The sequence below is a fragment of the Amphibalanus amphitrite genome, unplaced genomic scaffold (assembly GCF_019059575.1).
Source record: "Amphibalanus amphitrite isolate SeventyFive unplaced genomic scaffold, NRLGWU_Aamphi_draft 000331F_arrow, whole genome shotgun sequence".
NCBI classification, from domain to species: domain Eukaryota; kingdom Metazoa; phylum Arthropoda; class Thecostraca; order Balanomorpha; family Balanidae; genus Amphibalanus; species Amphibalanus amphitrite.
In genome coordinates, this window is record NW_024881826.1 from 53,146 (window position 1) to 79,047 (window position 25,902).

The following is a 25,902-nucleotide window of genomic DNA, read 5'->3' on the forward strand; positions in this document are numbered from 1 at the left end:
AACGTACGCATCGAGAGCTATCGACTGCTTTTTACCGCGTCTTTCTATCCCTCTTAGTTTTTTAGTTAGAGGTGGGTGGTAACATATGCCCCCCCCCCCCCCACCACCAGGGCGAAGTTGGCTGAGACCGCCACTGGGGCGCGAGTTAAACCTAATTTCATGGCACTTAATGCTCCACATCTTTCATTTTGAACAATGCACAGTGGGGATTTTTCCGATCTAGCGCCTATTAATTCAAAAAATATTTTTTGGATTTTTGTTTATTTTTTGTGTCAGTAGGGCTCAGAAATGTCTGAATTTTTCATATATGGCATTGTTTTATCTGTATGTCCACAGCAAAACTAGGAAAAATGCGCCCAAAGTTCACACTCATGCGTGATTACTCAATGGGCTCAGCAAGGCCCGAAAGTATAGCTCAATTTCATTGTCCTGTCCTGTTGGTTTTAATCTTGCGAGGTCTAAAAGTTGCATATCGTCTGAAAGGCACCTTTATTAGGAATGGAATGACAAACAGAAAGTATGCCACAACCTTACTAAGGTCACAAAAATGCCCTTTACAAAAAACCCTTACAGACACCATATTGAAGGAATGGTATTCTAAATAAATGCAGGAAATCAACAATGTTCTCCACATTTTTCCACTCCGAAATATATCCTATCGAATTCGCCACTTTCTTCTGCACAAGACAACGCCTAGTTTGGCTGCCGAAACTTGCCTGAACACGGAATATTCACATTAGAGTATCTTAACACCCCACTCGAGGAGCGCTAGGGCAAACAGCACGATATAGGTATGTTCCGGACATAGGCGAATAATTTTACTTCGTGATTTATATGATGCATATTTTCTGACACACATTCATTAGGAATAGGATGACAAGCGTAAATTATACATACCGTAACCTAATTAACCATCGCACTTGTGGGGAGGGGAGGGGGAAGGGGTCGGATAAAACCCCATGGTTTTCCGCAAATTACTCGCGCAAAAAGCGGCCGATCGCGCCGAAACTTTCGGTACCCTTGAGATCATCAATTTTACATCTAACCTAAAAATTTCATGACTCTGACCCAACTGACTTTTGACCTGTGGCATATTTCTCGAGACCATGTTTGGCCGGAATCGCGATTCGGCGTATGCCAGCTCACATTATCCGCGGTTTCCAGTCTTTTTGTGGTTTTAAACGTTCAAATATGTGAAATGATGTTGGTGCCATGCATAATGGTGAGTGTCAAGGTCACGTGAAGGTCAAGTCAAGGTCATTGACCTTTTGATGACCTTGGTTCACTTTTTCGAGTTTTACTTGTTTCTAGGATAGTTTTTGGTGCTGATTTCGATTTTAGCAGCCATTTGAATATTTACGAAGTAGTTCTAGTGCCTTCGTTCCATGTTACGAAGCTATCAGTAGTAGGTGACACTTCTATGGATGGCCGGCAGGACGCCTACTAATTGATCTAACCTGACCTGACCCGACCTGGCCTAAATGCATAAAGACATCGTCTGTGATCAAAACTAGCATGAAATTCGTGATCAGCACCCCAAAATACCCCGTAACACCCTAACTTTGCGAAGTTTCAAGAGGTCTCGATTTCCCAACTTTAGTTGGGTCATTAAACTGACTTGGAAAGTCAGCTTATGACCTTGGACTTTGAAATTGGATATATTCGGCCTAATTTCGTCATAGGCAGCACGCTTGACTTTTCCGCGAAGCTCTAGCTTGATCAGGGGCCAAACAGCTGAGCGGGGGGTCCAATTGAACCCCCTATACTATGTTGATTATGCACATTTACAGGTAAAATTCTCACCAGGACACACCAGCCAACATCTGTGCACAATCTGGCTACAATTCTACCTATGGTTTGCCCTCTACGAATAAATACGTGCTAGATCGGAAAAATCCCCACTGTGCAATGGGGCAACTGAGCAAGGGGGAAAGGATTCAAGTTGCAAAATTCTACCTCCAAACCGGCTCTGGGGTGCAAACACAGCGGAAATTAAAGGCCCAATTAAAAAAAAACTCCTCCCACAAGTGTGCAAAAAGTGTGTGGACACCATCAGCCTCCAATGGCTACAGCAGGACACACTTCCGAGATCAACGATGGTCTGGCTTAACGAGCGCATGGGTGATCGGATCATACAGCTTTTGCCAAATTGTCAGGGAACTCAGATTTGTTTTTCAATAGAAAAACACAATTCTAAAGAATAGTTACGAGCGAGCGAGCGCAGCGAGCGAAGCGAGTCTTTTCAATATAACGGAAAAAATCTCAGTATGAGCGGCCCGGCCCGGCCCGGCCCGGCCTGTAACGCTTTTGAGAGGCTTATATCTCAGCAACCGCTGGACCGATTGGCCTGCGGTCTTTTTGCTGGGTAGCCCCATCCCTTCTACCCCGTAATTGACTACTTTTGATACATCTCAGTGACCGTCGTGGCACGTGCCACGTGAAAAGTCAAGGGTGTTCAAGCTGTTTTGCAAAAGTAGTGATTTTGAGAGGCTCATATCTCAGCAGCCGCTTTGGCGATTGACTTGCGGTAATTTTTGTAGGGTAGCAGCATCCCTTCTACCCAAAATAGGATTCTCTCGATGCATGTGGGTCACCCCCAGTGCACGTGCAAAATACAACAATAAGAGGTGTCAAATTTGTTCCCATTTTAATAACTCGGTAATTACTGGGGCGATTTCGCTGAAACTTGGCATACAGGTAGGCACTCACCAGGCAATGCATTCCCATGTCTTGCGGTTAAGGTGCTACTGCACGTGCGCACGTGCAGGGGGCGCTTCCAGATCTCGAGAACGGCTGGGCCGATTGCGCTCAAATTTGGTACACGGTTGGGGACCAGTTAGTAGGGTGCCGTGCAAAAGTCAGTTTGGACCCCGTTTGCACGTGCGCACGTGCCGATTGCCGCTTCCAGATCTCAGGAACGGCTGGGCCGATTGCGTTCAAATTTGGTACACCGCTAGCGACCGGTTAGAAGGGTGCTTTGCGCAAGCCCGTTGGAAGTACCCTCTCGCCCTTCCGCACGTGCAGCCTGCAGGGCTCACTATCTCGCTCGCTCGTTCTTCGCCCAAAAGGCGTTTTACTGGTGTTAGAACTATTGACAACAAACCGTCGGTTATCCCAGCGTGCCAACGTTAGCTGGCCGCCACACTCCCCAGACCTATCGCCTCTTGACTTTTTTATCTGTAGGGGCTCCTCAAGAGTGGTATACGCAAATAATCCTCAAACTCTGGACCAGCTGAGGAACTCGATCCGGATATGCATCCGGAAAATCCCGCTTGAAACATGTGCCCGCGTAGCCCAAGAGTCCTAAAGACGCTCCGCCATGTGTGCCGAGCGAAAGGGAGGGCACTTTGAGCGTTAGCACGGCTGAACCTTTAACTGGGATGTAATGCGATGCGTATTTTTGTTAAATTAGCAATGCATGAATGAAACCTAGTTTCAATATTTCTAATGATTTTCGTGTTATGTTCTGAGTTGCTGAAAATATCGGCAAATTAACTGAAAGCTTCTTCCCAGAAACGACCGTGGAAATAGTTGAAGAGCGAAATTGCAATGGTTTTGCTCATCCGTTATCACTCGGCTGTCACGTTAAGTACCTACAGTAAAATAGTTTATACCAAACAAACAAAATGCTATGGAATAAGCTTTCATATGGTACCAAATTTAGGATCATTGTATGCTCAGACACTGAGATATCTTAATTTCAAATGAGGTATATTTTTGGGACACCCTGATGTTTTATACGTAAGTTAGTTGGTACCAACGAATACTTTATACTTTGTAAGTGTATTTACTCTTCAATTGTATTTTCTGTTAATTCGTTATGAAAAGTTCACCAAGATCATTATTTGTTTTGCATCCGACGTTTTTTTTTTCTTGACGTGAATGAGTGTGAATGAGCTAGTGTGTGTGAGGGAGAGGTGCCATGAACTAAGCTGAATATCTTGTTTTCTCTGTGGTTATGTCATGCTGATGAAGATTTAATAATCGAAACGCGTCCATGCACTATTTGTTCCGTGTCTTTCTAAGCTGAATAGCTTTTGCAGCGATCCCAGACTGTAATGTATAATGCCTAAATATGTGAATATATTCAATAAAATCGAGCAAGCAACAAAAAAAAAAATCAAGCAGTTTAGGAGATATTGCAGAAAACCGGGAGGGGGGCTCTGTAGTGCATGCGCGGGTAAATATGACAAAGTGTTCATTCTAACCTATGTCCAGCCTGTCTCTTTCCCTCTGCCGACCGCATACCGCCTGCGAAAAAAATCTCCCTGGTTAGTTATTGGTGGGGAAAGACGCATTAAAAATTGCCAGAAGGCTCTCGCGATAGCCACGCAGCACATGAAAAAGGACGTTTAATCCTCGCACTAATTGACGGAAAGAGGGGGGTCGAACGGAACACCTCCCTCGGTTTTCGCGAAAAATTCGCGCAAAAAGCGGCATCCTCTTTTCACGATAAAGGCTATATTTCCAACATCCAGTAAACAATGACGGAAAGCAATGATCGCCCCCATGTCTTTAAAACAACACGGGAAAGAAGAAATGATGCTACATATGAGCACCGGACACTGGATAGGATCAAACCCCACTCCCAACCCCCACCAATGCAGCCAGCCGAGCAGCGCCCCTCTGCTGCTGGCAGCCACGCGCCCACACGAGCGCAGCCCTCTTCAGGCAGAGACCTGCCACCGCACGCCGTTCACCGCTTGCCTTTGTTCTTTTTGCCGGCGGCGGCCACCGGGGCGGCGGCGGCGGCAGCGGCGCCCACCTCGGCCGGCCGGTTCTGGCGGCTCTTTAGCTTCGGAATGTTTTCAGCCAGGTACAGCAGCAGCGAGTCACCTGAAACGTCGCAACACAGCCGTCTCAGCCCAGCAATGCCACACGTACATACGATGTTTGTGGTACAGGGACCCGCAGTTGCTTCTGTACACACTAGTATTTCAGCGTATTCTTTGCCTGTGACACCGTTGGAGGCGAATTGGGAAATGATTGTGTGCTTATTAAAACCACCATCTGAAGGGCTTTAAACTGATGTGCTGCTCTCCTAATTCAGTGAACTTTTTATGGCTATATCAGCAAAACATTGTTTTCAGCGCTTTTTCCTGCCCCATTCCTTCTGAAACCTGGAACCGCCTATTCCATTTACTCCTGCCATCTAACGATGGTCGTGCTGACTACTAGTTCCGGCGCTAGTTACTGCTCCAGTTTTGCACCCGGCACAAACTCAGGCGGCACCGGGCCGTGGCTCGACCATGGGAAGGGTCGGACCGAGCCGACTGCCTGGGGCGCGGTTAGATCGGACGCCCTGCTGGGGAAGGGGTCGGGAGTGAGGGGGAGTTGGGGAGGTGGTCACGTGGTCCATCCAAGCTCGCAGACGACCTGTCCTGCGCCCAGCCGTGTTCCGTGATCCAAAATGGCACGAGAGCCGTGGAATGCCTGGAGGAGACGTTTCGAAAGCGAACTTCAGCAGCACTAATTTACCATATTCTGTGGAGATAAATGAGTATTATCTTAATGAAGATAAAAATTGTATGCCCAAGCTGTATAAGCTGTATCTTTTTAAAAGTTGCAAATAGGATTATTTTTAGGGACTTATAGGTTTCGTATACACAGTGAATCGTCTTACAATAAGCCGTTTCGCTGTTATGGTTACTAACTGAAGAGTTATCCTTTTTCTCATAGGGAATGACAATACAATAACAATACGAATAAAACCAGACGTTTCGCACAAAAAAGTGCCTCCGTCAGTGGCAAGAAATAAGTAATTAGGCATGCATGTTTTCTTTCGATAAAATCGATGAAGTAGTTATCTTTATTTTTTAAGATATATTTTCAGCAGTTTTTTAAGCACATCATGGAAGCTTATAAACATTTGTGTATTTCATCGGCAACCCGGCTGGCCAGACCGAGACGGTGCCGCATTTAGTTCTCATCGATGTTAAACCTAAACACTTATTTTTTCCACTGACGAAGGCACGTTGTTGTCCGAAACGTTTGGTTTTATTCGCATTGTTTTTATATTGTCATTGTCCGTGAGAAAAACATACTCATATGGACTGGTCTGAGTTCATGTAGAAATTGTTGCACATTCATCAACACAGATAAAATGAATATTAGCCCTCACCGCACATATAAGTAGAGGTAAGTAGACCGCGCCCCCTGTTTTTCACCAATAAATCGCGGCAAAGCGAAGGATTGCGACGGTTCTTTGGTGCCCTGGAGTTAATCAATTTTACAACTTCCCGGAAAATTAAATAGCCCTTATCATTTTTGCATCTTGTCTGAGAATTTTAAATCCCTGAACCAAATTACCTTTAACCTGTGATTATTTTTCTCAAGATCATGTCAGGCCAGATTAGCAATTGAAAGTCAGCGCACATCTTCTGTGTGTTTCCATAGTCGTTTCGTGATTAGCAACGTGACAACATGTGAAATATACTATCTAATGTTCGTCTCATTGATTGTTGTGGGTGCCAAGGTCACGTGAAACTCAGGTTAAGGTCATTTACTTGAAATGATCTCGGTTAACTTCCTTAAATTTACACCCTTTTACTGTGGTTTTTAAGAAGTGTTGGTTTGAAATTTAGCACCCATTTTAGCATTTGAAAACTAGACATATACTTAGGTATCAGTTATAGTGCCTATGCAATATGTTGCAAGGCTGTAAGTGCTGGTTAACATTCTATGGATAGCCGGCAGAACGCCTAATGGGTGATCTGGCGTGACCCGTCCTACCCCAAATGCTTTGATACATGTCTTTGATCAAAGCAAGTGCAAATTCGGAGTCAGAAGCAAGCCAAGTCCCAGCAGACTTCACTTGTAGAAATTCTAGCAGGACCCAATTTCCCGTGCTTTTGGGTTATTGTAGTGTCGAGTCCTCCCGTGTGCTTCCGTCCAGTTCCACGTCCTTCAAACTCACTGTTTAGCCACCACCATGATATTAAAATAAGAACAAATGGCGATAACGTTACATAACAGACTCCAGCCCAGTGAGCTGGCTCGGCGTCTACCAGCCTCGGCAGCCGCTCCTCTGCTCTCGTGGCCGGTGTCAGACTGAGCGCCGCCGGCGCCGCACGACCCGTCAACGGTCAGCGCCGCCCAGTCACGCGGGCGGGGCTGCGTCATAACGTACAGTACGTCGTGAGCCGTCAGGCTTAGACCGAACTACGACGCTAGCGCGTCACACAATACTACGCACAACACTACATTTGCCCCTCACAATAATAACGACGACCTGATCGCGTAAAGCGTGACACTCCGTCGCCCCCGACGGTTGGCGACTGCCGTTGCACTGCAGTGGACGCTGGAGGTGATAACGGCGACGCACGCTCTAGGGGTTCATCTGACGGGTCCACTTCCTCACTCGAGTCAGAATCAGTCCCATGACACGAAATACAGTCACCTCGACTCAGAGATGGTGCCCGCGACGGCACTCGACGGCGGACGTCGCGATCCGCCGGACACAGCGTCTCAGTGCCCCCGCCGATCCCGCGAGGCGCACCGCCCGCCTCCGTCTCTGACGGCTCCATCGACGGTGTCCACCTGGAGAGCCGCTCAGCGTGGATTCTGGTGCCGTCGTCCAGGCGGTACGAAGCCGGGCCCGTCTGTTGCACGATCTGTCGGCGACCTGAGAAACGAACATGCCCCTTTCGGGGCCGGGGCATCAGCTTATACCGCACCCAGTCTCCTACAGCGAAATCAGGAACACGAGCCCGGTTACGTGCATCCCACAACTTCTTCTGCGCCAGCTGCTTATCAGCCACGCGATCCCTCACAGCCTGGTCGTCAGACGAGCGACCGCTCTGCACGCCAGATCGGACATCAGCAGCCACCTCCAGCTTTGTTCGTAGCTGCCGACCGTGTAGCAGCTCCGATGGGCTCTTACCGGTAGTAGCATGAGGTGTTGCCCTGTAGTTCTGCAGAAACGTCTGCATGTACCTTCGTCGGTCGACGCCCTCCAAGTCCGCCATCTGCAGGGCCGCCTTGATGCTCCGGTTCATCCGCTCCACCGCTCCTGACCCTGCTGGATGGTAAGGAGACACGCGAATGTGATCAATGCCCATACTCTGGAGGTAAGTCGTGAACTTGTCTGACGTAAAATGCGTTCCGTTATCTGTGACAACTTCTTTAGGAAGTCCCTCTCGGGAGGCCACTACATCCATGAACTCGATCACTGCGTCACTTGATGGCTCCCTTGTGAATGCCATTTCGACCCACTTCGAATAATAATCAACCATTACGATGGCATACCTTTGATGCAGCGGTCCTTGCATCGGGCCGATGAAGTCGATGCCCAGCTTGTCCCAGGCAACATCCGGGAACGGGACTGGCATCAGCGGTGCTCTGCGTGACTTCACCGTTTTGTCAGACAGGGCGCATGCATCACACTCCTTCACGGCCGTCTCTACAGCAGCATCAAGACCTGGCCACCAGTACACTGCCCGCAGGCGCTGCTTGGTACGTATGATCCCCGGGTGGCTCTCATGTGCCAGGGCCACCAATCTCTCCCTCAGACACTCTGGTACTACCACCCGCTCTCCCTTGAAAATGAGGCCACCCATCAGACTTAACTCATCACGACATCGGAAGAATGGCTTCAATTCAGGTGGGACCTCACCTATGCGACTTGACCAACGTCGGGTGAGCTGCTCAGACAGCTTGACCAGCACCGGGTCGGACGCGACAGCATCGGCCAGTTCTCCGCTGCTCACCGCCGTCAGTCGTGAAGACAGCGAGGCAACCAGCTGAGACTCGTCGTCTTCCACTTCCACCGCTGGACCTGGTGCACGGGAGAGTCCATCAGCCGGGTTGAGCACCCCCTTCAGATGCTGGACTGAAAAAGAGTAAGTCATCAGCCGGCTAGCCCATCTTGACATACGCATTCCAGCACGTCCGATCCCATTCGCTGTGATCAAGGTGCGCAGCGCAGCATGGTCTGTTCTCAGGATAAAGTCTCGCCCCCAGAGGTACTTATGCCACTTTTCACATGCCCAGACACAGGCAAGTGCTTCCCTCTCCGAAACGCTGTAGCGCCTCTGCGTTTGACTCAATGTGCTTGATGCGAAACAGACTACTCGCTCACCTTCTGGGTGCATCTGAGACAAGACAGCACCGAGTCCCACGTCGCTGGCGTCGGTTGTGACGATCGTCTGAAGTGCCGGGTCGAACATCGCCAGCGCGTTCGACTGCAGGATGGCCTCAGTGACGTCCTTCAGCGCTGCCGACATCTCCGGCGTCCAGGCAAACTCCGGCGCGTCTTTGCGGAGCTGCCGTCTCAGAGGTTCAACCCGGGTGCTGTAGTTCTTGACGAACTTCGCGTAGAACCCTAGGGTTCCCAGGACTGACTGAAGCTTCTTCTTATCAGTCGGCTGCTGTAGGTCTCGAAGGCCCTGAACGCGCTCTTCAGAGACTGCCACCCCCTTCGGAGAAACTGCGAATCCAAGAAACTCAACCGATGAGACGCAAATCCTGCACTTGTCCCAGTTCAAGGTGATGTTTCTGGCCTGCATCCGCTCGATCACCCTTCTGAGACGCTGGTCGTGCTCCTCCTGTGATCTGCCAGATACAATCACGTCATCGAGATACACTTGAACGCCCTCCAGCCCTTCCAACACACATTCCATCATCTTTTGGAAGCACTGGGGCAGCGATTTCAGACCAAAAGGGCAACGTTTATATCTCCACACCTGTCCTTCATGAATGAATGCAGTCAGATCACGGGAGCTCTCGTGCAGCTCTAGTTGATGGTACGCAGCTTTCATGTCTAATGAAGAGAAGACAACTGCTCCCTGAAGACGGTCTAGCATTTCCTGCATATCTGGGATCGGATGACCGTTCGCGATCACTGCTTTGTTTACCTCAGTCAGATCAAGGCAAACTCGAAGCTTACCGTTCCGTTTACGGACGGCCACGATCGGAGAGAGCCACGGCGAGGTGTGTTTGCCGACCTTCTCGATCACACCTTGCTCCTCAAGCTCTTGCAGGTGCTTGGTGACATCCTCCCTCACAGCGTAGGGCAGTGACCGCAGCTTCTTCTTCACAGGCTCCACGTCAGCCCGAAGCCTGACCTTGTGGACGAAGCCGTTGATTGCTGGGAGCTGGCTGGTCTGTTGGACAAGACAAACATCAGTTCCATTCTTCACAGTCACTCCAAGTGTCCTCTGCAGGTCTCTTCCTAGCAAGGGAATCTCAGCATCAGCTACATAGAACTCTCCTTCTGTCTGTCGACCACACGGGGTTGTTACTAAAGCGCTGAAGACTCCCTGCACGCTGATGCCCGCACCGCCATACGCTTCTAGCTTTACCGTGGCCCTGGTCAGCGGAAACTTACTCAAGGTCTCCCGATACAGCTGCGTGGGTATGATGCTGACTGCTGCACCTGTGTCCACCATCATCGACACGTCATGACCTCCAATGCCAACGGTGTACCACGGACAGTTCGAAGGCATGCTCTTTTGAACGGTAAGCACCTGTACTGCCCCCACCTGACGATCTTTAGCATCTGTGTCATTCCGCTTTGTACGACAGCAACGACTGAAATGACCTGTCTCATGGCATTTGTAACACTGCTTCTCTTTTGCAGGGCATCTCCTATCACCCGACCGGTGTCCTCTCCTACCACAGGCATAGCATGGACCGTACCGGAGGCTGCGAACGGGTTCACATACCTCTTCTTGCTGTTCAGCAGCTGGTCCGACTTCTGCTACCTGCGCAGCTGCTGGACCGGTTGGTCCCTCTGCAGCACCTCTCAGGACGCCTCGCCGCTGAAGACCACGATCGACCGCCTCGGCGATGTCCTCCAGCTTCTCCAGGGTCAGGTTATCCTTCAAAAGAAGCTTGTCACGCAGCTGGTCAGACAGACATCCCTCAATGAACTGGTCTCTAACCATTTCGTCCCTCAGATCACCAAAAGAGCATCTTTGAACAGCTTCTTTCAAGTTTGCAAGATAGACGAGAGCTGTTTCTCCCGGCTGTTGAACACATCGTCTGAATCTTACCCTTTCAGTTCGTACATCAGCGTCTTTTACAAACAACTTCTCCAAGATCTTTACTGTACTGTCGTACATTGACGTGGGGTCATCCTTGATGTCAGCGTCTGACTCAACAGAAGACTCGACTGATTCAATCGCTCTGAACAGCCTACGGGCCTCTGTGCCAACGCAGTGCAATAACAAAGCCTTCTTCCTACCAGCTGGCCAATCATGCCATCCGCTAGCCTCACCATAGATCAGGAAGTCAGCGTACCACTGCTTCCACGGCAAAGTAGGCTTCTGACCCGCGATCGACAAGTACTCACTCGGTGGGGTTGCTTGAAACATCCTCGTCGCCAAAATGTAGTGTCGAGTCCTCCCGTGTGCTTCCGTCCAGTTCCACGTCCTTCAAACTCACTGTTTAGCCACCACCATGATATTAAAATAAGAACAAATGGCGATAACGTTACATAACAGACTCCAGCCCAGTGAGCTGGCTCGGCGTCTACCAGCCTCGGCAGCCGCTCCTCTGCTCTCGTGGCCGGTGTCAGACTGAGCGCCGCCGGCGCCGCACGACCCGTCAACGGTCAGCGCCGCCCAGTCACGCGGGCGGGGCTGCGTCATAACGTACAGTACGTCGTGAGCCGTCAGGCTTAGACCGAACTACGACGCTAGCGCGTCACACAATACTACGCACAACACTACAGTTATTAACCTGATCTGGAAGGTCAACCAGTGACCTAGGATCTCAGCATTGACCAGGACATAAAAATAATTGGCTTTTTCTCGTCAGCGATGACCAGGACCCTCAAATCATCGGATTTCTCTCGTCACGCCAGCAGCTCGTTCTCTTTTTATTTTTCAGCGAAGCTCTGGCTCTTTTTATCAAGGGCCGAATGGCTGAGGGTTTCTACGCCCCTCTGCTACATGTAAGACGCTGAAAAGAAATGCCTAAATGGGTGAGGGTTAAATATCAATTGGTTTTTAAGTGCCGAAGCCCGAAGCACTTTAATTTTCTTCGATAGCAGTTTTTAAGACCAACGAGCTCGAATACTATAACTTCTTGAGCAATGTAAGCAGTAAGCACCACATAAAATGAATTGCGAGAGAAGCGGCTCAAGATTAAGGAGCTATGACTATGAGACACTTGATAAAAACGGCATAGATTAGAAACTGCACCTAACTTGCACTGGTTTTTAAACCTTTTCGTTGCAGACTGGTAGATTAAATTTTAGGATTGATTTCAGCTGATGCTCTAATGGAGCTATTCATTCGTTCATTCATGCGACCATCCAATTCCACTCATAAAAGAAGCCGGTGACAAAATTGTTCATTTTAGATGTGTGAAATACAAACTCAATAAAAGTTTAATGATACGGCAAATTTGACAGCTTTTATAATGAACAGACAAATAACTTTAACAAATCAAGGTTGAGAGCCCCAAATAGGGGAGAGTGAGGTAAGATGAGCCAAGGGGCAAGTTTAGCCACCCCATGTTTCTCAGCTCCTATGGCGCTAATTGACTTGAGCTTCCATGTGCCGTTCGCTTACGATGCTGCAGTCTTTCACGTGAGACGGCAACGTTCTCACGCTCAGCACCCGGTAACATGTGGTATCGCCCCTGATAACTAAGACATGTTTTGCCTTTAAAATGAGATGGTTTGTTATCTGCGGTGCATGGTTATTTTCCTTAGCGGGTGTCATTAATCGAAAATGGCCACGGGTGGGGCAAGATGAGCCATTTTCACCTGGGGTTAGATCCGGATAAGCCATTGTTGTCTCCACTGTCGAAAACCAAACTGAGCAGTGAGCTGCGCTTGTTTCTGCTGAATAAAAATGGCAGGAGATTGTTTTTTTTTTGTTGATTACACAAGTTGTAAGTAATTTGCAGATTATCTGAAGGATAAAATGATTTCTTCCGTGATAGAAAACTTGACGAGTTATTAGAAGGCTTAAAACAGTCACTTTTTGATGGAGGAAAAAAACTTTGCCATAAGTATGTATGCCATGGAGTAAATAAAAGAGCCCACTCTTCGCCGCGCCCGGGAAAAGAAGAGCTTCGCTTTTTCTATCCATGCTCAACTTTCCCCACGACGTGTCTCAACTTACCCCGCCCATGGGGAAGGATGAGCAACGTGCAAGATGATTTTTGACGTAGCCTTTCAGTACAAAAATAAGCGGTATGAAACATTTCTGGCCACCAGTACATGCGCAAATGACCACTCTGTCCGTCCAATCCGTAAACGCACAAAAATGATCAGTCTGTAGCTTACGAAAAACAAAAAGCGGCTCAACTTACCTCATTCTCCCCTACGTAACACAATTGAGGGCATTTTTTAGGCCATCACAGTATTTGTCAACAATTGTTGTTTGGGGGACTGGGGAGGGTGGTTACTGGCTCATAAAGTGTCCCCCCCCCCAAAAAAAAAGAAAACGAAACCAATCATCCGCGAAAAGAACTATTGCGCTAGAACCAAGCTGACGAATCGATTTATAGGTATGCAGGATGACTAACGATGCCACTTTTTGACTTCTTGTGTCAAATAAATTCCATCATCTGGATAACACGTCAACATTCTATTTGACATTTTACAACAAACGTATACTATTTGGCGCGACTGGCCTCATAAATGTTCTGAAACTAAAACCGTTTCTTCGCAATTAACTTGGACCACGTCATCCCAGCTTATGCACGACAAAAATAAAATAATGCTTCAGGATCACTGGCCTGAATTCCAATGCTTAAAGTTAACTCAAAACCGGTGTGGCTGAGGCACTCTTCGCTACATCTCGTGACGGCCACCATTGTGTTGCATTTCTTTTTCGGTAAGCTATAAGTTAATAAGGAAAGGATTGGTGAGTGGGTTGAAAACAGCCCTCACCCTCCACCCCCCCCTCCTTCTTCTGGAAACATAAGTAACCGAAAGATCTGGCGATGGTTTATCCACCTCCTCTGCCGCCGCGCTGCGAGGCCTCGATTCGTTCGGTATGTGGCTTCCTGAGCGGTCCTCCCCGGAGGCAAGGTGAAAGGTCATGGCCTGTATCAGAAATTTATACGTTGCTGACTATGTTTTATAGTTCTTCCAAGGCCTTGGACACCGTTATATTATATCGGATAAGCATTGCACTTTCTTGTCAATCAAAAAATTTAAAGAAAACTTGATCATAATCTTATACTGCGGCAATTGTAGTTCTGCTTACGGTTGCCTCTTTATGATACGGGCCACCACCACCTCCACTGCGCTGGAGCTCAGGCGTTCTACCCCTCCCCGCTACGGACCGGCCCTCGGGCTAGGTGTGTTAGTACTGAGCGCAAACCTGTAGTAGTCACGTGACTTTCATTCACGTAGCGGGAACGGAAGCTATAGGCGATACCAAGGACGGGCTCTGGGGAGGCAACCGGCGCGGAAAAATAGCACGATTGTAGTTTTGGAAGAATATCTGTTGCGGTAAGAGGAATTATACAAAACATACGTCCTAGGAGAAAACATGTGTTATTCCTCCATACTTTGCGCTACATTTCCTCTTTCCAATGGCCAGCACTTCGCAAATAATAGCGCAATTCTAAATTGGTAATATATGTGTACAGTAGCAACTGCGGGTCCCTGTACAAACAAATGAATGATAACTTCCACCCTTAGAGGTAAAAATAAGATCATTAAATTAAAGGTAAAAGTTACGCCAGGTCGAGGAGAATCACTTCGTGACACCCCCAGCGCTCTAGTTTTGCAGCGTAGATTTTAACCCGCGCACCGACGGGGGGGGGGCGGATATCCACCCCCCCTGAGGTTTTTCGCGAATAGCGGGAAAACCGCGGCGCGTAGCGCCGCGAAATTTGGTATGACTATAACCTCATCAATTTTACACATGGTGTGCAAGTTTGAACTTCCTACCTTTTAAGGTCAGGTCACCAGGTCACTTTGAATGACCCAACCTCAAGTCACTTTTTTGCAACTTTGTCACCGTGCCAGAGCTACAGTAGATGTCGGAGGCCTTTGAAAGTCGCAGGATATTATTAGGTCATTAATAGCTACAATTTGTGTATCTCGGAATTTTGATATCGGTGACCTAAGGTCAGGTCAATTTCGCGACCTCCCCATTATAAGTCAATGGGGGAAAAATCAACTCCCTGTTTATACCACTAAAACGGGTCGGAATGGCCCCATATACTTCACATGACTTCATATACGATCAACCTTCACTACCTTGAGGTCTGTTTTGCTGTTGGGCAGCTGTGAGGTCATGTGACGTCATCAAAGGTCACCAAAGGTTTTTGGCCAATAACTCCGTACAGGAACAAGATACAGACGCGTGGATGGTCTCATTGTGTTCAGCTCGTCAAGACGCATCGAATGATATACATGATGACCTCGAGGTCACGTGACCTGAGGTCAACCTTTGACCTTGACCTTTCGAGGTCAACATATATATCATTCGATGCGGATTGACGAGAGGATCACGATGCTGCCCTTAGTTTGTTCCTATCTTGACTAATTCGAAAGTTATTCGAGAAAAACTCTCTCCATATCTAGCGCCGCCATTTTGACTTTTTCGACCCCTGTGACGTCATCTTTGACCTGACCTGAAAATGACCTTGGTAAAAATTGTAGATCTTGGCCGTGCGTATCCGATGCCGTTTACCGCTTGTCGCTATCTTGCTTCGTTCTCGAGATCTCAGGGGGGGGCGGTCATCCGCCCCCCCCCCCCGTCGGTGCGAAGTTGGCGCAGACCCCCGTCGGTGCGCGGGTTAAGCTTCTGTGCAGAGTTGGATCAATGCTCGGAAAGCACGTTACCCGCGCCCTGCTGGGGGAGGGGGGGGGTGTTTGAACACCTCCCCACCCTGTGGTTTTTCGCGAATATCTCAAAAACGACGGCCGCCGTTTTGGCACACCTTATCATACATCAATTCTACACACAGGGGCGGATCCAAGGGGGGGGGGGGTCACATGGGTCATGGCCCCCCCCCCTTGAGGCCCGGGGGCCCAAAGACCTTCCAGGGGCACCACCGGCCTATCAGGGGTATCACAGTCCTGACAGGGGCACCACAGGACCAACAGGGGCACCACAGGCCTAGCAGGGACACCACGGGCCTGGTGCCCCTGGGCCCTGACAGGACTGTAACGCCCCTGACAAGCCTGAAGTGTCCCCGGCAGGCACGTGGTGCCCCTGACAGGCCTGAGGCGCCCCTGCAAGGCCGGTGGTGCCCCTGGTAGGCCTGTGGTGTCCATGGCAGGCCTGTGGTGCCCTTGCTAGGCCTCTGGTGCCCCTGACAGGCTTGTAATGCCCCTGGAAGGACTGTGGTGCCCCTGGGCCCTGACAAGCCTGAGGTGCCCCTGACAGGCCAGAGGTGCCCTTGCTAGGCCTGTGGTGCCCCTGGCAGGCCTCTGGTGCCCCTGACAGGCTTGCGGTGCCCTTGGAAGGACTGTGGTGTCCCTGGGCCCTGACAAGCCTGAGGTGCCCCTGACAGGCCCGTGGTGCCCTTGTTAGGCCTGTGGTGCCCCTGGCAGGCCTCTGGTGCCCTTGCTAGGCCGCTGGTGCCCCTGGCAGACCTCTGGTGCCCTTGCTAGGCCGCTGGTGCCCCTGGTAGGCCTCTGGTGCCCCTGCGCCCGGAGAGGACTGGTGCCCCTGAAAAGTCTGAAGTGCCCCTCGGCAGGCCCGTCGTGCCCCTGACAGGCCCAAAGTGCCCCTGCGAGGCCGGCGGTGCCCCTGGCAGGCCTCTGGTGCCCCTGGCAGGTCTGTGGTGCCCCTGGCAGGTCTGTGGCGCCCCTGGCAGACCTGTGTTGACTGGTGCCCCTGCTAGGTCGCTGGTGCCCCTCACAGACCTGTGGTGCCCCTGGGCCTTGACAAGCCTGAGATGCCTGGCTATGACAGGCTCGTGGTGCCCCTGATAGACCAGTGGTGCCCTTGCTAGGCCTGTAGTGCCCCTGGCAGGCCTCTGGTGCCCCTGCTAGCCCCTGCGCCCTGAGAGGACTATGGTGCCCCTGAAAAGCCTGAAGTGCCTCTCGACAGGCCCGTGGTGCCCCTGGGCCCTGACAGGCCCAAGTTACCCCTGCGAGGTCGGTGGTGCTCCTGGCAGGCCTCTGGTGCCCCTGGCAGGTCTGTCGTGCCCCTGGCAGGCCTGTGTTGACTGGTGCCCCTGCTAGGCCGCTGGTGCCCCTCACAGGCCTGCGGTGCCCCTGGAAGGACTGTGGTGCCCCTGCCCCTAGGGGTGCTCATGGGCCCAACAGGCCCGTTGTGCCCCTGACAGGCCTGTCGTGTATACTTGCTAGACCTGTGGTGCCCCTGCTTCCTGGCAGGCCTGTGGTGCCCCTGGCGGGCCTGTGGCGCCCCTACAAGGCCGTAGGTGCCCCTGACAGGTTTGTGGTGTCCCTGGAAGGACTTTGGTGCCCCTGACAAGCCTGAAGTGTCAAGGACAGACCCTTTAGACGCCAGGGTCAAGTTCGTCGGACTGACAACGATTTGCTTACCTGATAACGTTCCTGGTAAGTACTCATTACTCAGCGTCCACAACATATATACACATAGCACATTCATATATACTTGCTTACAATTGGTAAATGTGGTTGTGGCTAAGAGGTAAGATACTGACTAAAAATAAAAAAAATAAAAATAAAAAACTGAAAATGGGGGCACCACCAAAATGAAGTGGACGAAATCCGTTGAGTTTTTAATTTTGGGTATAGGTAGGGGCACCACTTCGATTCATGACCCTCCCCTTGGAGTTTTCCTGGATCCGCCCCTGTCTACACATATGAAAATTTCGGACCAAGGGGTCCTTCAAGGTCAGGTCACCAGGCCACTTAAAGCGACCTCAACTCATAAAAAGTTTCAATGTGCCATAGCTACTAGGTCGTTCAATAAGTAAGGTAAAATCACATTTCTTTCAGATTTCAGTCCGCCTTTGGTGTAATGACATGAAACTTACGACATGTGTTCACTGAAATTCCGTCTACAAAATGGTTATAAGCATTTGCTAGCAGGTTTCATCGGCCAGCCACCCCAGCCTTCGGAACTCACACCTACTTCCAATCACCGTTCAGACGAAAAGTGTTTTCTGGTTGGTCAAGGCTGACCTCTGTTGTGACGTCACAGGTCATCATCCACTCAGGTGACTATCCACATTCCACATGCCAGATCTATCATATACATCATATCTAGACTCATTTAGGAAAATTAGATTTCATTTTTATGACCGAATTCTCGTCATTGTAAATTGGACGAATTTGACCTTGTTTGACCTCCCTGTGACGTTACAGGCCAAATATCAAGGTCATCGATATCCTATCTTGTCCATCTCGATGAGCTCTTTCGAATGCCGTTTGAATGTTTCCGATCCGGCTATTGGCTCCGGAAATACGACGGGGGCCCTTTGCCCCCCCCCCCCCCCCAACAGGAAGTGGGACCTGCCAGACCTTCACGGGGCGGGGGTTAATAGGGCTATCGAATGCGCTTTTCCGTGGCGCTGTATCTCTATTGGTTCCCGAGTTATGCGTTGGGTTCTTGGAAATTGTCGACATTCGACCTTTAAGTCGGCGAAATTTTGCCTTCATTGGCCTCTGGAAACGTGACCTTTGACCTGACCAAAAATGCGACCGAAGTGATTTCGTTGTTATGGGTGCGTTCTTTCATCTTTGAGCTGAAATTTCACGTGAAATCTCACGGCTCAGTCAACTGATGCGTTCTTTGCCGTCCGCACCGGAATTTCGCGGCGCAATGGTCAGAGGCTTCATAAATGTTATATACCGAGAGTTGCGAAACATGCAGTGATTTTAGCGTGTCATTTTTCTCTTGAAAATTTTCGTCGCTGTTTTATTATTTTCGGGCTACATTGGGTATAAAATAAGTCACTGGAATGGAATTGAAAAAAAATCACCGGAAACCAGGTTACATGGCAAAGAACGCAACCTAAGAACGCATCCCTTCAAAGAACGCATCCTATTTTTTGCACTCTTTCCAACGCCGCCTTCTGCCTATCGCTACGTGGCCCAGGAGCCGAGGTGGTAGGGGGTGTTCACCCCCCCCCCCCCCAGCAGGGCGTGAGAATCCAGGACCCCCAGTGGGGCGCGGGTTAAATGGGCTATCCAATGCGGTTTCCGCGGTACCGTAGCTTTATTTGTCCCCGAGTTAGGTATACACCGATTTGTCGAAAGTTGTCGAAATTTGACCTTTGATGACCTCTGGTGACCTGACCAAAAATGACTGAAGTAATTTCGTTATCATTTTTACGCTCTTTCAAACACCTCCTACCGTGTTTCGCTACGTGGCCCAGGAGCTCAGTTGCGGGGGGGAGGGGGTCAAACACCCCTATTAGGGCGAAAATCCAGGATCACTAGCGAGGCGCAGATTAAAAGTTCTATAACGCTCAATTCTCATGAGATACCGACATCATACGTGTATGAAACATTCCTTAGCTGTTAAACTTCAGCCCAGGCCGCCAATAAGCTAGCATGGTGAATAGAGCTAAGTTCTTAACCCTATTAGTGGCAGGCTCCTGGCTACCCCTATTAGTGGCAGGGGGGGGGGGGCTGTTTACGACCCCCCCCCCCCTGATATCTCGAGATCTAACGGGCCAATTTTCAAAATTCAAACGGCATTCGATTTCGCTCAACGTGATCTACATTTAAAAAAAAATGTCAATAGGGGGGTAGAGGGGGGTAAAAATGGGCAAATTGCAGATGCATTTTAGACTGTTTATCACGGCCAGGTTTCTGAACCAATCTTAACGCAACTTTTGCCGATCGATAGAGAATGAACCAGGAATTCACATGGATCCTAAAAATATGCATTTTCAAAAATCATAGGCGGATACAGATCATTGAGATTGGGGGTACACAAAAAGTGTAGTAAATAAGGTTTTTGTTGGTACTGTTTCTAAAAAGGGTGGCAATGGTCTTGTTATGTTACAATTTTCTTATGAGAGAACGACTACAATTGTATTGGTCATGCATAGGCGGTGTCAGGGCACCTATGTTGGGAGGTTAAACATAACCCCCCTTTTTGGACGCCTGGATCCGCCTATTATAGCAAAAACGTGTCAAAAGAGGATGCACAATAACTTTGTATGTATATGTTATCACATGATACCTTTCATTCACTGTTCGTAAAACTGGTGCAGCATCGTGATTTTCGCCCAAATGACTCGCTTCACGAATAGGACCCCCCAATTCCCAGTGCTCTGGAGCCGCCCCTGGTAAAGTTATGAACTTGAAATTTTCAGGGAATGTGCCCAATATAGTTTTAGGAAAAGTCAGAAAATTTCAGCATCGTAGCTTCAGCAATTTCGGAGATATTCCCGAAAAACCTGAGGGGTGGATGAAAACAACCCCCCCCCCCTGCCACTAATAGGGTTAACCCACGATCTGCTGGGTGTGGGCCGGGGGGGGGGAAAGTTGCCCCGTTTACGTTTCGTGTGATATTTCCGAAACCTGTTTATGATATATGAACTTGATACTTGGTATAGCTTTAACCCGGCAGGCGGTGGGCCTCCCGGCCACCTTCCGCGCGGGGGGATTTTTGCCCCCCCCCCCCCGTATCTACGAAACTGCTGGGCGGATTCGTAAAATTCAAACGGCGTTCGATAGCCAAGTCAAATTTGTCGCCGTTCGCCGTTCACGGGTCTTCTAGGGAATGCGTTATGACATCTAGTAAAACGCATTTTGTCGAAAATCAGAGATAGAGCGTAAGCTGCCTAGTACATATGTTGCTATTGGAGGTCACTGATAATACCAGGTCAGGTCACAGGAGGCGCGTAACCACCACTGGGGACACTGGGGAACGGTCCCCAGCAACTTTTGGGTTACTGGGGACCGTCCCCAGTAAAACCGACGACCTCCTCAATTTGCTTAAATAGCCAAATATTGTGTCTAAATCGACGTGAAGAGTATTATGCAGTCAACGGAAGACAAAGCTATGGATGTTTTGTTTAGCCAGCGCCCGGGTGGGCAATTGGGCATCTCGGGCAACTTCGGCAATCGGCATGGTGTGCGTGTGTGTGGGGGGGGGGGGGGGGGCTTTTTGGTCACACCAAATTATCTCAGAAAGTAGGCAAAGCTAGAAAGGTAAAAAGCAACAGATAGCTCGCTACAGTATCTTTCAGAATTACCTGTCATTTCTGATCAAGTCATCGCTGAGGTCACTGGAGGTCACCAAAGGTAAAATTTTCACGAACTTTTGTTCCAAATTTTGACAACTTTTCACAAATCGGCGCACAAGTCAGAAACCAATAGAGCTGCAGTGCTGCGGGAAAGCGCATTCAATAGGTCTTCCAAAGACCTTTCTGAGTAATGTTCTCAAGTTTGACCTAAGGTCAACGGTTTAGCTTCCAGGTTGGGCGTTTTTGCGGTAAATGTGTTTTTTTTTTGCATCATAACTTTTGACTCAAAACTTGTATGACGCTGATTTTACCTGCATCGCGTTTGTCTCGTTGAGACAGGGCGAATGAACTATAAGTTGACCTGAAAAGGTCAACTTGAAAATTTGACCCCTGGTCAAGGTCACGGAAAAGGTCATGTTGCATGTCTTTCGATTGGTATTGTTGAGCTGAACACATTATCGTATTTTCAGCGCTCTAGCATGTTTCGACTTAAAGGTAGTGTGCCACCTTTGAAAGATTTCCCATTTTATTTTTCCTAGGATAAGAAGCTTCTGTTTTTACCTAATATCGCAAAAAAAAATCAAAAATGGGCCTGGAATAGTGCCTTTTTCGCCTAAAAGTTTTTCGGTTTTTAGATATGTATAACAACTGTAGTGGGCTCACCTGCAAACAGGCGTCGGGCAACAATCGCGAATGCGGCGCACTTGTGACAATAAGCAAAGGTCATTATAGTGTTACGACCATACGACGTACGGGAATGAGTTATCAGCTGTCTAATCGTAGACAACACAATGTCGAGCCTTAAACTGTAAGCCCGTATTGGTATTGTTTCTTTTATTTGGCTGTCAAACATTATTTATGGTTTGAAATATGATTTTATGTAAAATAATTGATATGAAAAAGCCGTCTTATAAGTTATGACCCCATTTCACAACACGCAAGTGGCAGAAATGACAATGATCAGCTGACGCATTTTTCTTGGCCGAAGTCAGAGCGCGCGGCCCGACGCACCACGCGTATTTGGAAATTCCGACCTCGACGAGCATCAGAAGCCACCTAACAGGCGTGTTCGAAACCGCAGGAGATGATGATGAACGGGTTTATCGAAACTTGATTGGATGAGCATATCGGTAATAGCGATTTCAGTGTGTGCATTTATTGTTCATAGTGGTGTGAAATGTGGTTGGGGTACGACCGACAACCCGTCGGGGCGAATTTCGCACTGGGGTACTCAAAATTTGAAGAATTTAAGACGTTTCCATGAGTTTTGAAGGTATGGATAAGTTCTAAAAATCCGGTTCTCCTTATCTGGGCCATTAACTCCATACGGTCCAAGAAAGCTGGCACACTACCTTTAAAGTTATGGTAGAGCAACTGTTGGAGATGTTTCATGGCCTGAGATGACCTCAGGGGCATAAAACACACACAGGTGCAATTTTCGGGTTCAGTGTGGAATGTTTACCTGTGTCACGGTGTTTGAATGTGTTTTCAGCCAAAAGAATTGCATTTCAATTTTCTCCCTATGATTTATAATGGAGAGGTCGCAAAATTGACCTGACATTAGGTCACAGATGTGAAAACTTTGAGATATACAGGGTGTCCCAGAATTACCCCAGCAAGTACAAGATGGAAACTTACGTGACGGGAACTCTGGTTTGACGGGCTTCCCGTTGTCCTGTTTGAGCTGGACGCGGATGCGACCCCGGAAGAGCAGCTCCTTGCTGTTCTCGCGCGGGTAGAGTTTGTTCTCGACGCCCACCTGCAGGCCGGCCGAGGAGAGCACATCCCGGATCTCCTCATAGTTGGGGTTCTCCACTGCCTGCCGACACCCGGCGCTCGGCTCAGCGGCACACTCCACACACGTCGCCCACAGCGGCACACACCACACACGTCGCCCACAGCGGCACACACCACACACGTCGCCCACAGCGGCACACACCACACACGTCGCCCACAGCGGCGCACACCACACATGGAAACATGCTCTCGTGACACCCATCCCGAAGGGTAATATGTTATCGCGCGACCCGTCTGACACGAGACCCATTTCTTTACTCCCTGCCGTTATGAAGGTGGTGGAGCGTGCCGTGCAGGGCCAGCTGTCTGGGTATTTAGAGCAGCACGCACTTCTAGCAGATGCCCAGCACGGCTATCGCAGGCATCGTTCAACTGAGACAGCACTTCATGTCATTACCGATAGAGTGTTGTATGCTATGGACAGGGGCGACATATCGATACTAGTACTGCTAGATCTTTCGAAATGTTTTGATGTGGTGTCACATGCTAAGCTGCTGGCTAAGCTTGCCCTCTACGGAATCGACACTGAGTGGTTTCGTAGCTATCTGTCCGGCCACACGCAGCAGGTCCGCGTGCAGTCGACCGGAGGGCGTCATTTATTGTCTCGCACTCGAATGAACAGCATAGGAGTATTCCAGGGAGGAGCGCTCAGCTGTATCCTCTATATGCTTTTTGCAAATGATTTGAGCCTGAGGCTGCCCAGTGACGTCACAATAGTGCAGTACGCCGATGATACGCAGCTCCTAGTGTCCGGCCGTAAATGCGATATCCAGAGGCTTATCGGTAGCATGGAGGACGCGCTGTGTCATGTGTATGACTGGTTTTGCCACAACGGCATGAAACTGAACACTAAAAAGACACAGATGATCGTGCTAGGAACGCCTGCAATGCTCCGAACACTGCCGCCTGTCGTTGTCCGTTTTTGCGGGGACATGATTACCGACTCGAGAGAGGTCAAGAACATCGGTGTGTACATTGACCGTCACCTCAATTTTGAAGCTCACGTGACATACATCTCACGGAAATGTACGGGTATTTTGATAGGGCTGTCACACGCGCGTCACGTGCTACCGAAACAGACATTGAAGGTGATTGTGGAGGCGCTGGCGATGTCAGTGGTGCTATATTGCCTGTCCTTGTACGGCACATGTGGTGTGACCCAGCTCGGCCGGATTCAGAAAGTTGTTCACTTTTGTGTTCGCGTCGTGACGGGCAAACGACGCTTTGACCATGTCAGCGGGGCGCTGCAGGAGCTTGCTGCCTACCACACTGTGTGTGCGCTAGCGCGTATAATTGAGACGGGACAGCCTGAGTACCTGTACAACACCATTGGACCGAGAGCGGACCAAAGGCATGCCCATGCAACACGACAGTCGGGGCTAATCACATGCCCCAACATTCGTACCGAAGCTGGAAGGAGGAGAATGTGTTTTCGGGGAGTGAGGTTACTGAACAGTGTGCAGGCTGTTCCCGGCGACCCTGGGTTCCGCCGTACTGTCAGGCGGCTCGTGGGATCGGCTGACGCGCTGTGATCAGTTGGTGTATGTATGATGGGTTTGTGTGTTAAGTGTAAATGTGTCCTCATTGTGTCCGCATTGTAACTGACGTAGAAGAATGAAAAGCCATATTGTATGGATTTCTTTTGAATACATCTGTATCTGTATCTGTATCACACGTCGCCCACAGCGGCACACACCACACACGTCGCCCACAGCGGCGCACACCACACACGTCGCCCACAGCGGCACACACCACACACGTCGCCCACAGCGGCACACACCACACGTCGCCCACAGCGGCACACACCACACACGTCGCCCACAGCGGCACACACCACACACGTCGCCCACAGCGGCACACACCACACACGTCGCCCACAGCGGCACACACTACACACGTCGCCCACAGCGGCACACACCACACACGTCGCCCACAGCGGCACACACCACACACGTCGCCCACAGCGGCGCACACCACACACGTCGCCCACAGCGGCACACACCACACACGTCGCCCACAGCGGCACACACCACACGTCGCCCACAGCGGCACACACCACACACGTCGCCCACAGCGGCACACACCACACACGTCGCCCACAGCGGCACACACCACACACGTCGCCCGGCTCAGCGGCACACACCACACACGTCGCCCACAGCGGCACACACCACACACGTCGCCCACAGCGGCACACACCACACACGTCGCCCACAGCGGCACACACCACACACGTCGCCCGGCTCAGCGGCACACACCACACACGTCGCCCACAGCGGCACACACCACACACGTCGCCCACAGCGGCACACACCACACACGTCGCCCACAGCGGCACACACCACACACGTCGCCCACAGCGGCACACACCACACACGTCGCCCACAACGGCACACACCACACACGTCGCCCACAACGGCACACACCACACACGTCGCCCACCTCCAAACACAAAAGCACTACCGCAATGCAAGCCAAGCCTGCACGCTTATCCAACACTCAAATTTGCGACCCACGAAGCCGGAAGACATCAACAAAGAGGGAAGGACAGAAGTGAACCTATAATATGAATATAGGAAACTAGGAAAGACAAGTTGCCAGAGAACCACAAAGTTAACATAGCATACCAAGCTCCAGTTGTGACTAAGTGGTCATAAGGGTGAATCTCTAATTACAGACCACGGTGCTCACATTATTTAACTTTCCTCAAGGACAACAGAAGACCAGCTGTCCGATAACTTTTCTCAAGATACCTATGAAATTGATTCTGACCCAACATGTCAAACGCTCGAGCAAAAGCAGTCCCTGGCGTGGAAGTCGCCACATACAGCTTGCTTTTTGCTCATTTTTCATATCATACATACATCAATTTCGTATCGTTTGTGAAATTGATGACCCCAGGTCACATAAGATCAGGTCATCAGGTAAAATTAGCCCAACTAATGGTAGGCTTTCTCAACATGAAATATATATATATATATATATATATATATATATATATATATATATATATATATATATATATATATATATATATATATATAT

The 25,902-nt window shown here is 49.7% G+C and overlaps 1 protein-coding gene across 1 annotated transcript in view; it reads right to left on the minus strand.

Annotated features, from left to right (window-relative positions):
• Positions 1-4,439: 4,439 nt before the first annotated feature.
• LOC122388686 (signal recognition particle 19 kDa protein-like) overlaps positions 4,440-25,902 on the minus strand; it is a 32,479-nt gene continuing 11,016 nt past the window's right edge. Inside the window, exons 3-4 of the mRNA XM_043379989.1 lie at positions 22,699-22,879; positions 4,440-4,836 (exon numbers count right to left, since the gene is read on the minus strand). Coding sequence (XP_043235924.1) covers positions 4,697-4,836; positions 22,699-22,879 — 321 coding nt within the window. The 3' untranslated portion in view covers positions 4,440-4,696. The remainder of the gene's footprint in view (positions 4,837-22,698; positions 22,880-25,902) is intronic.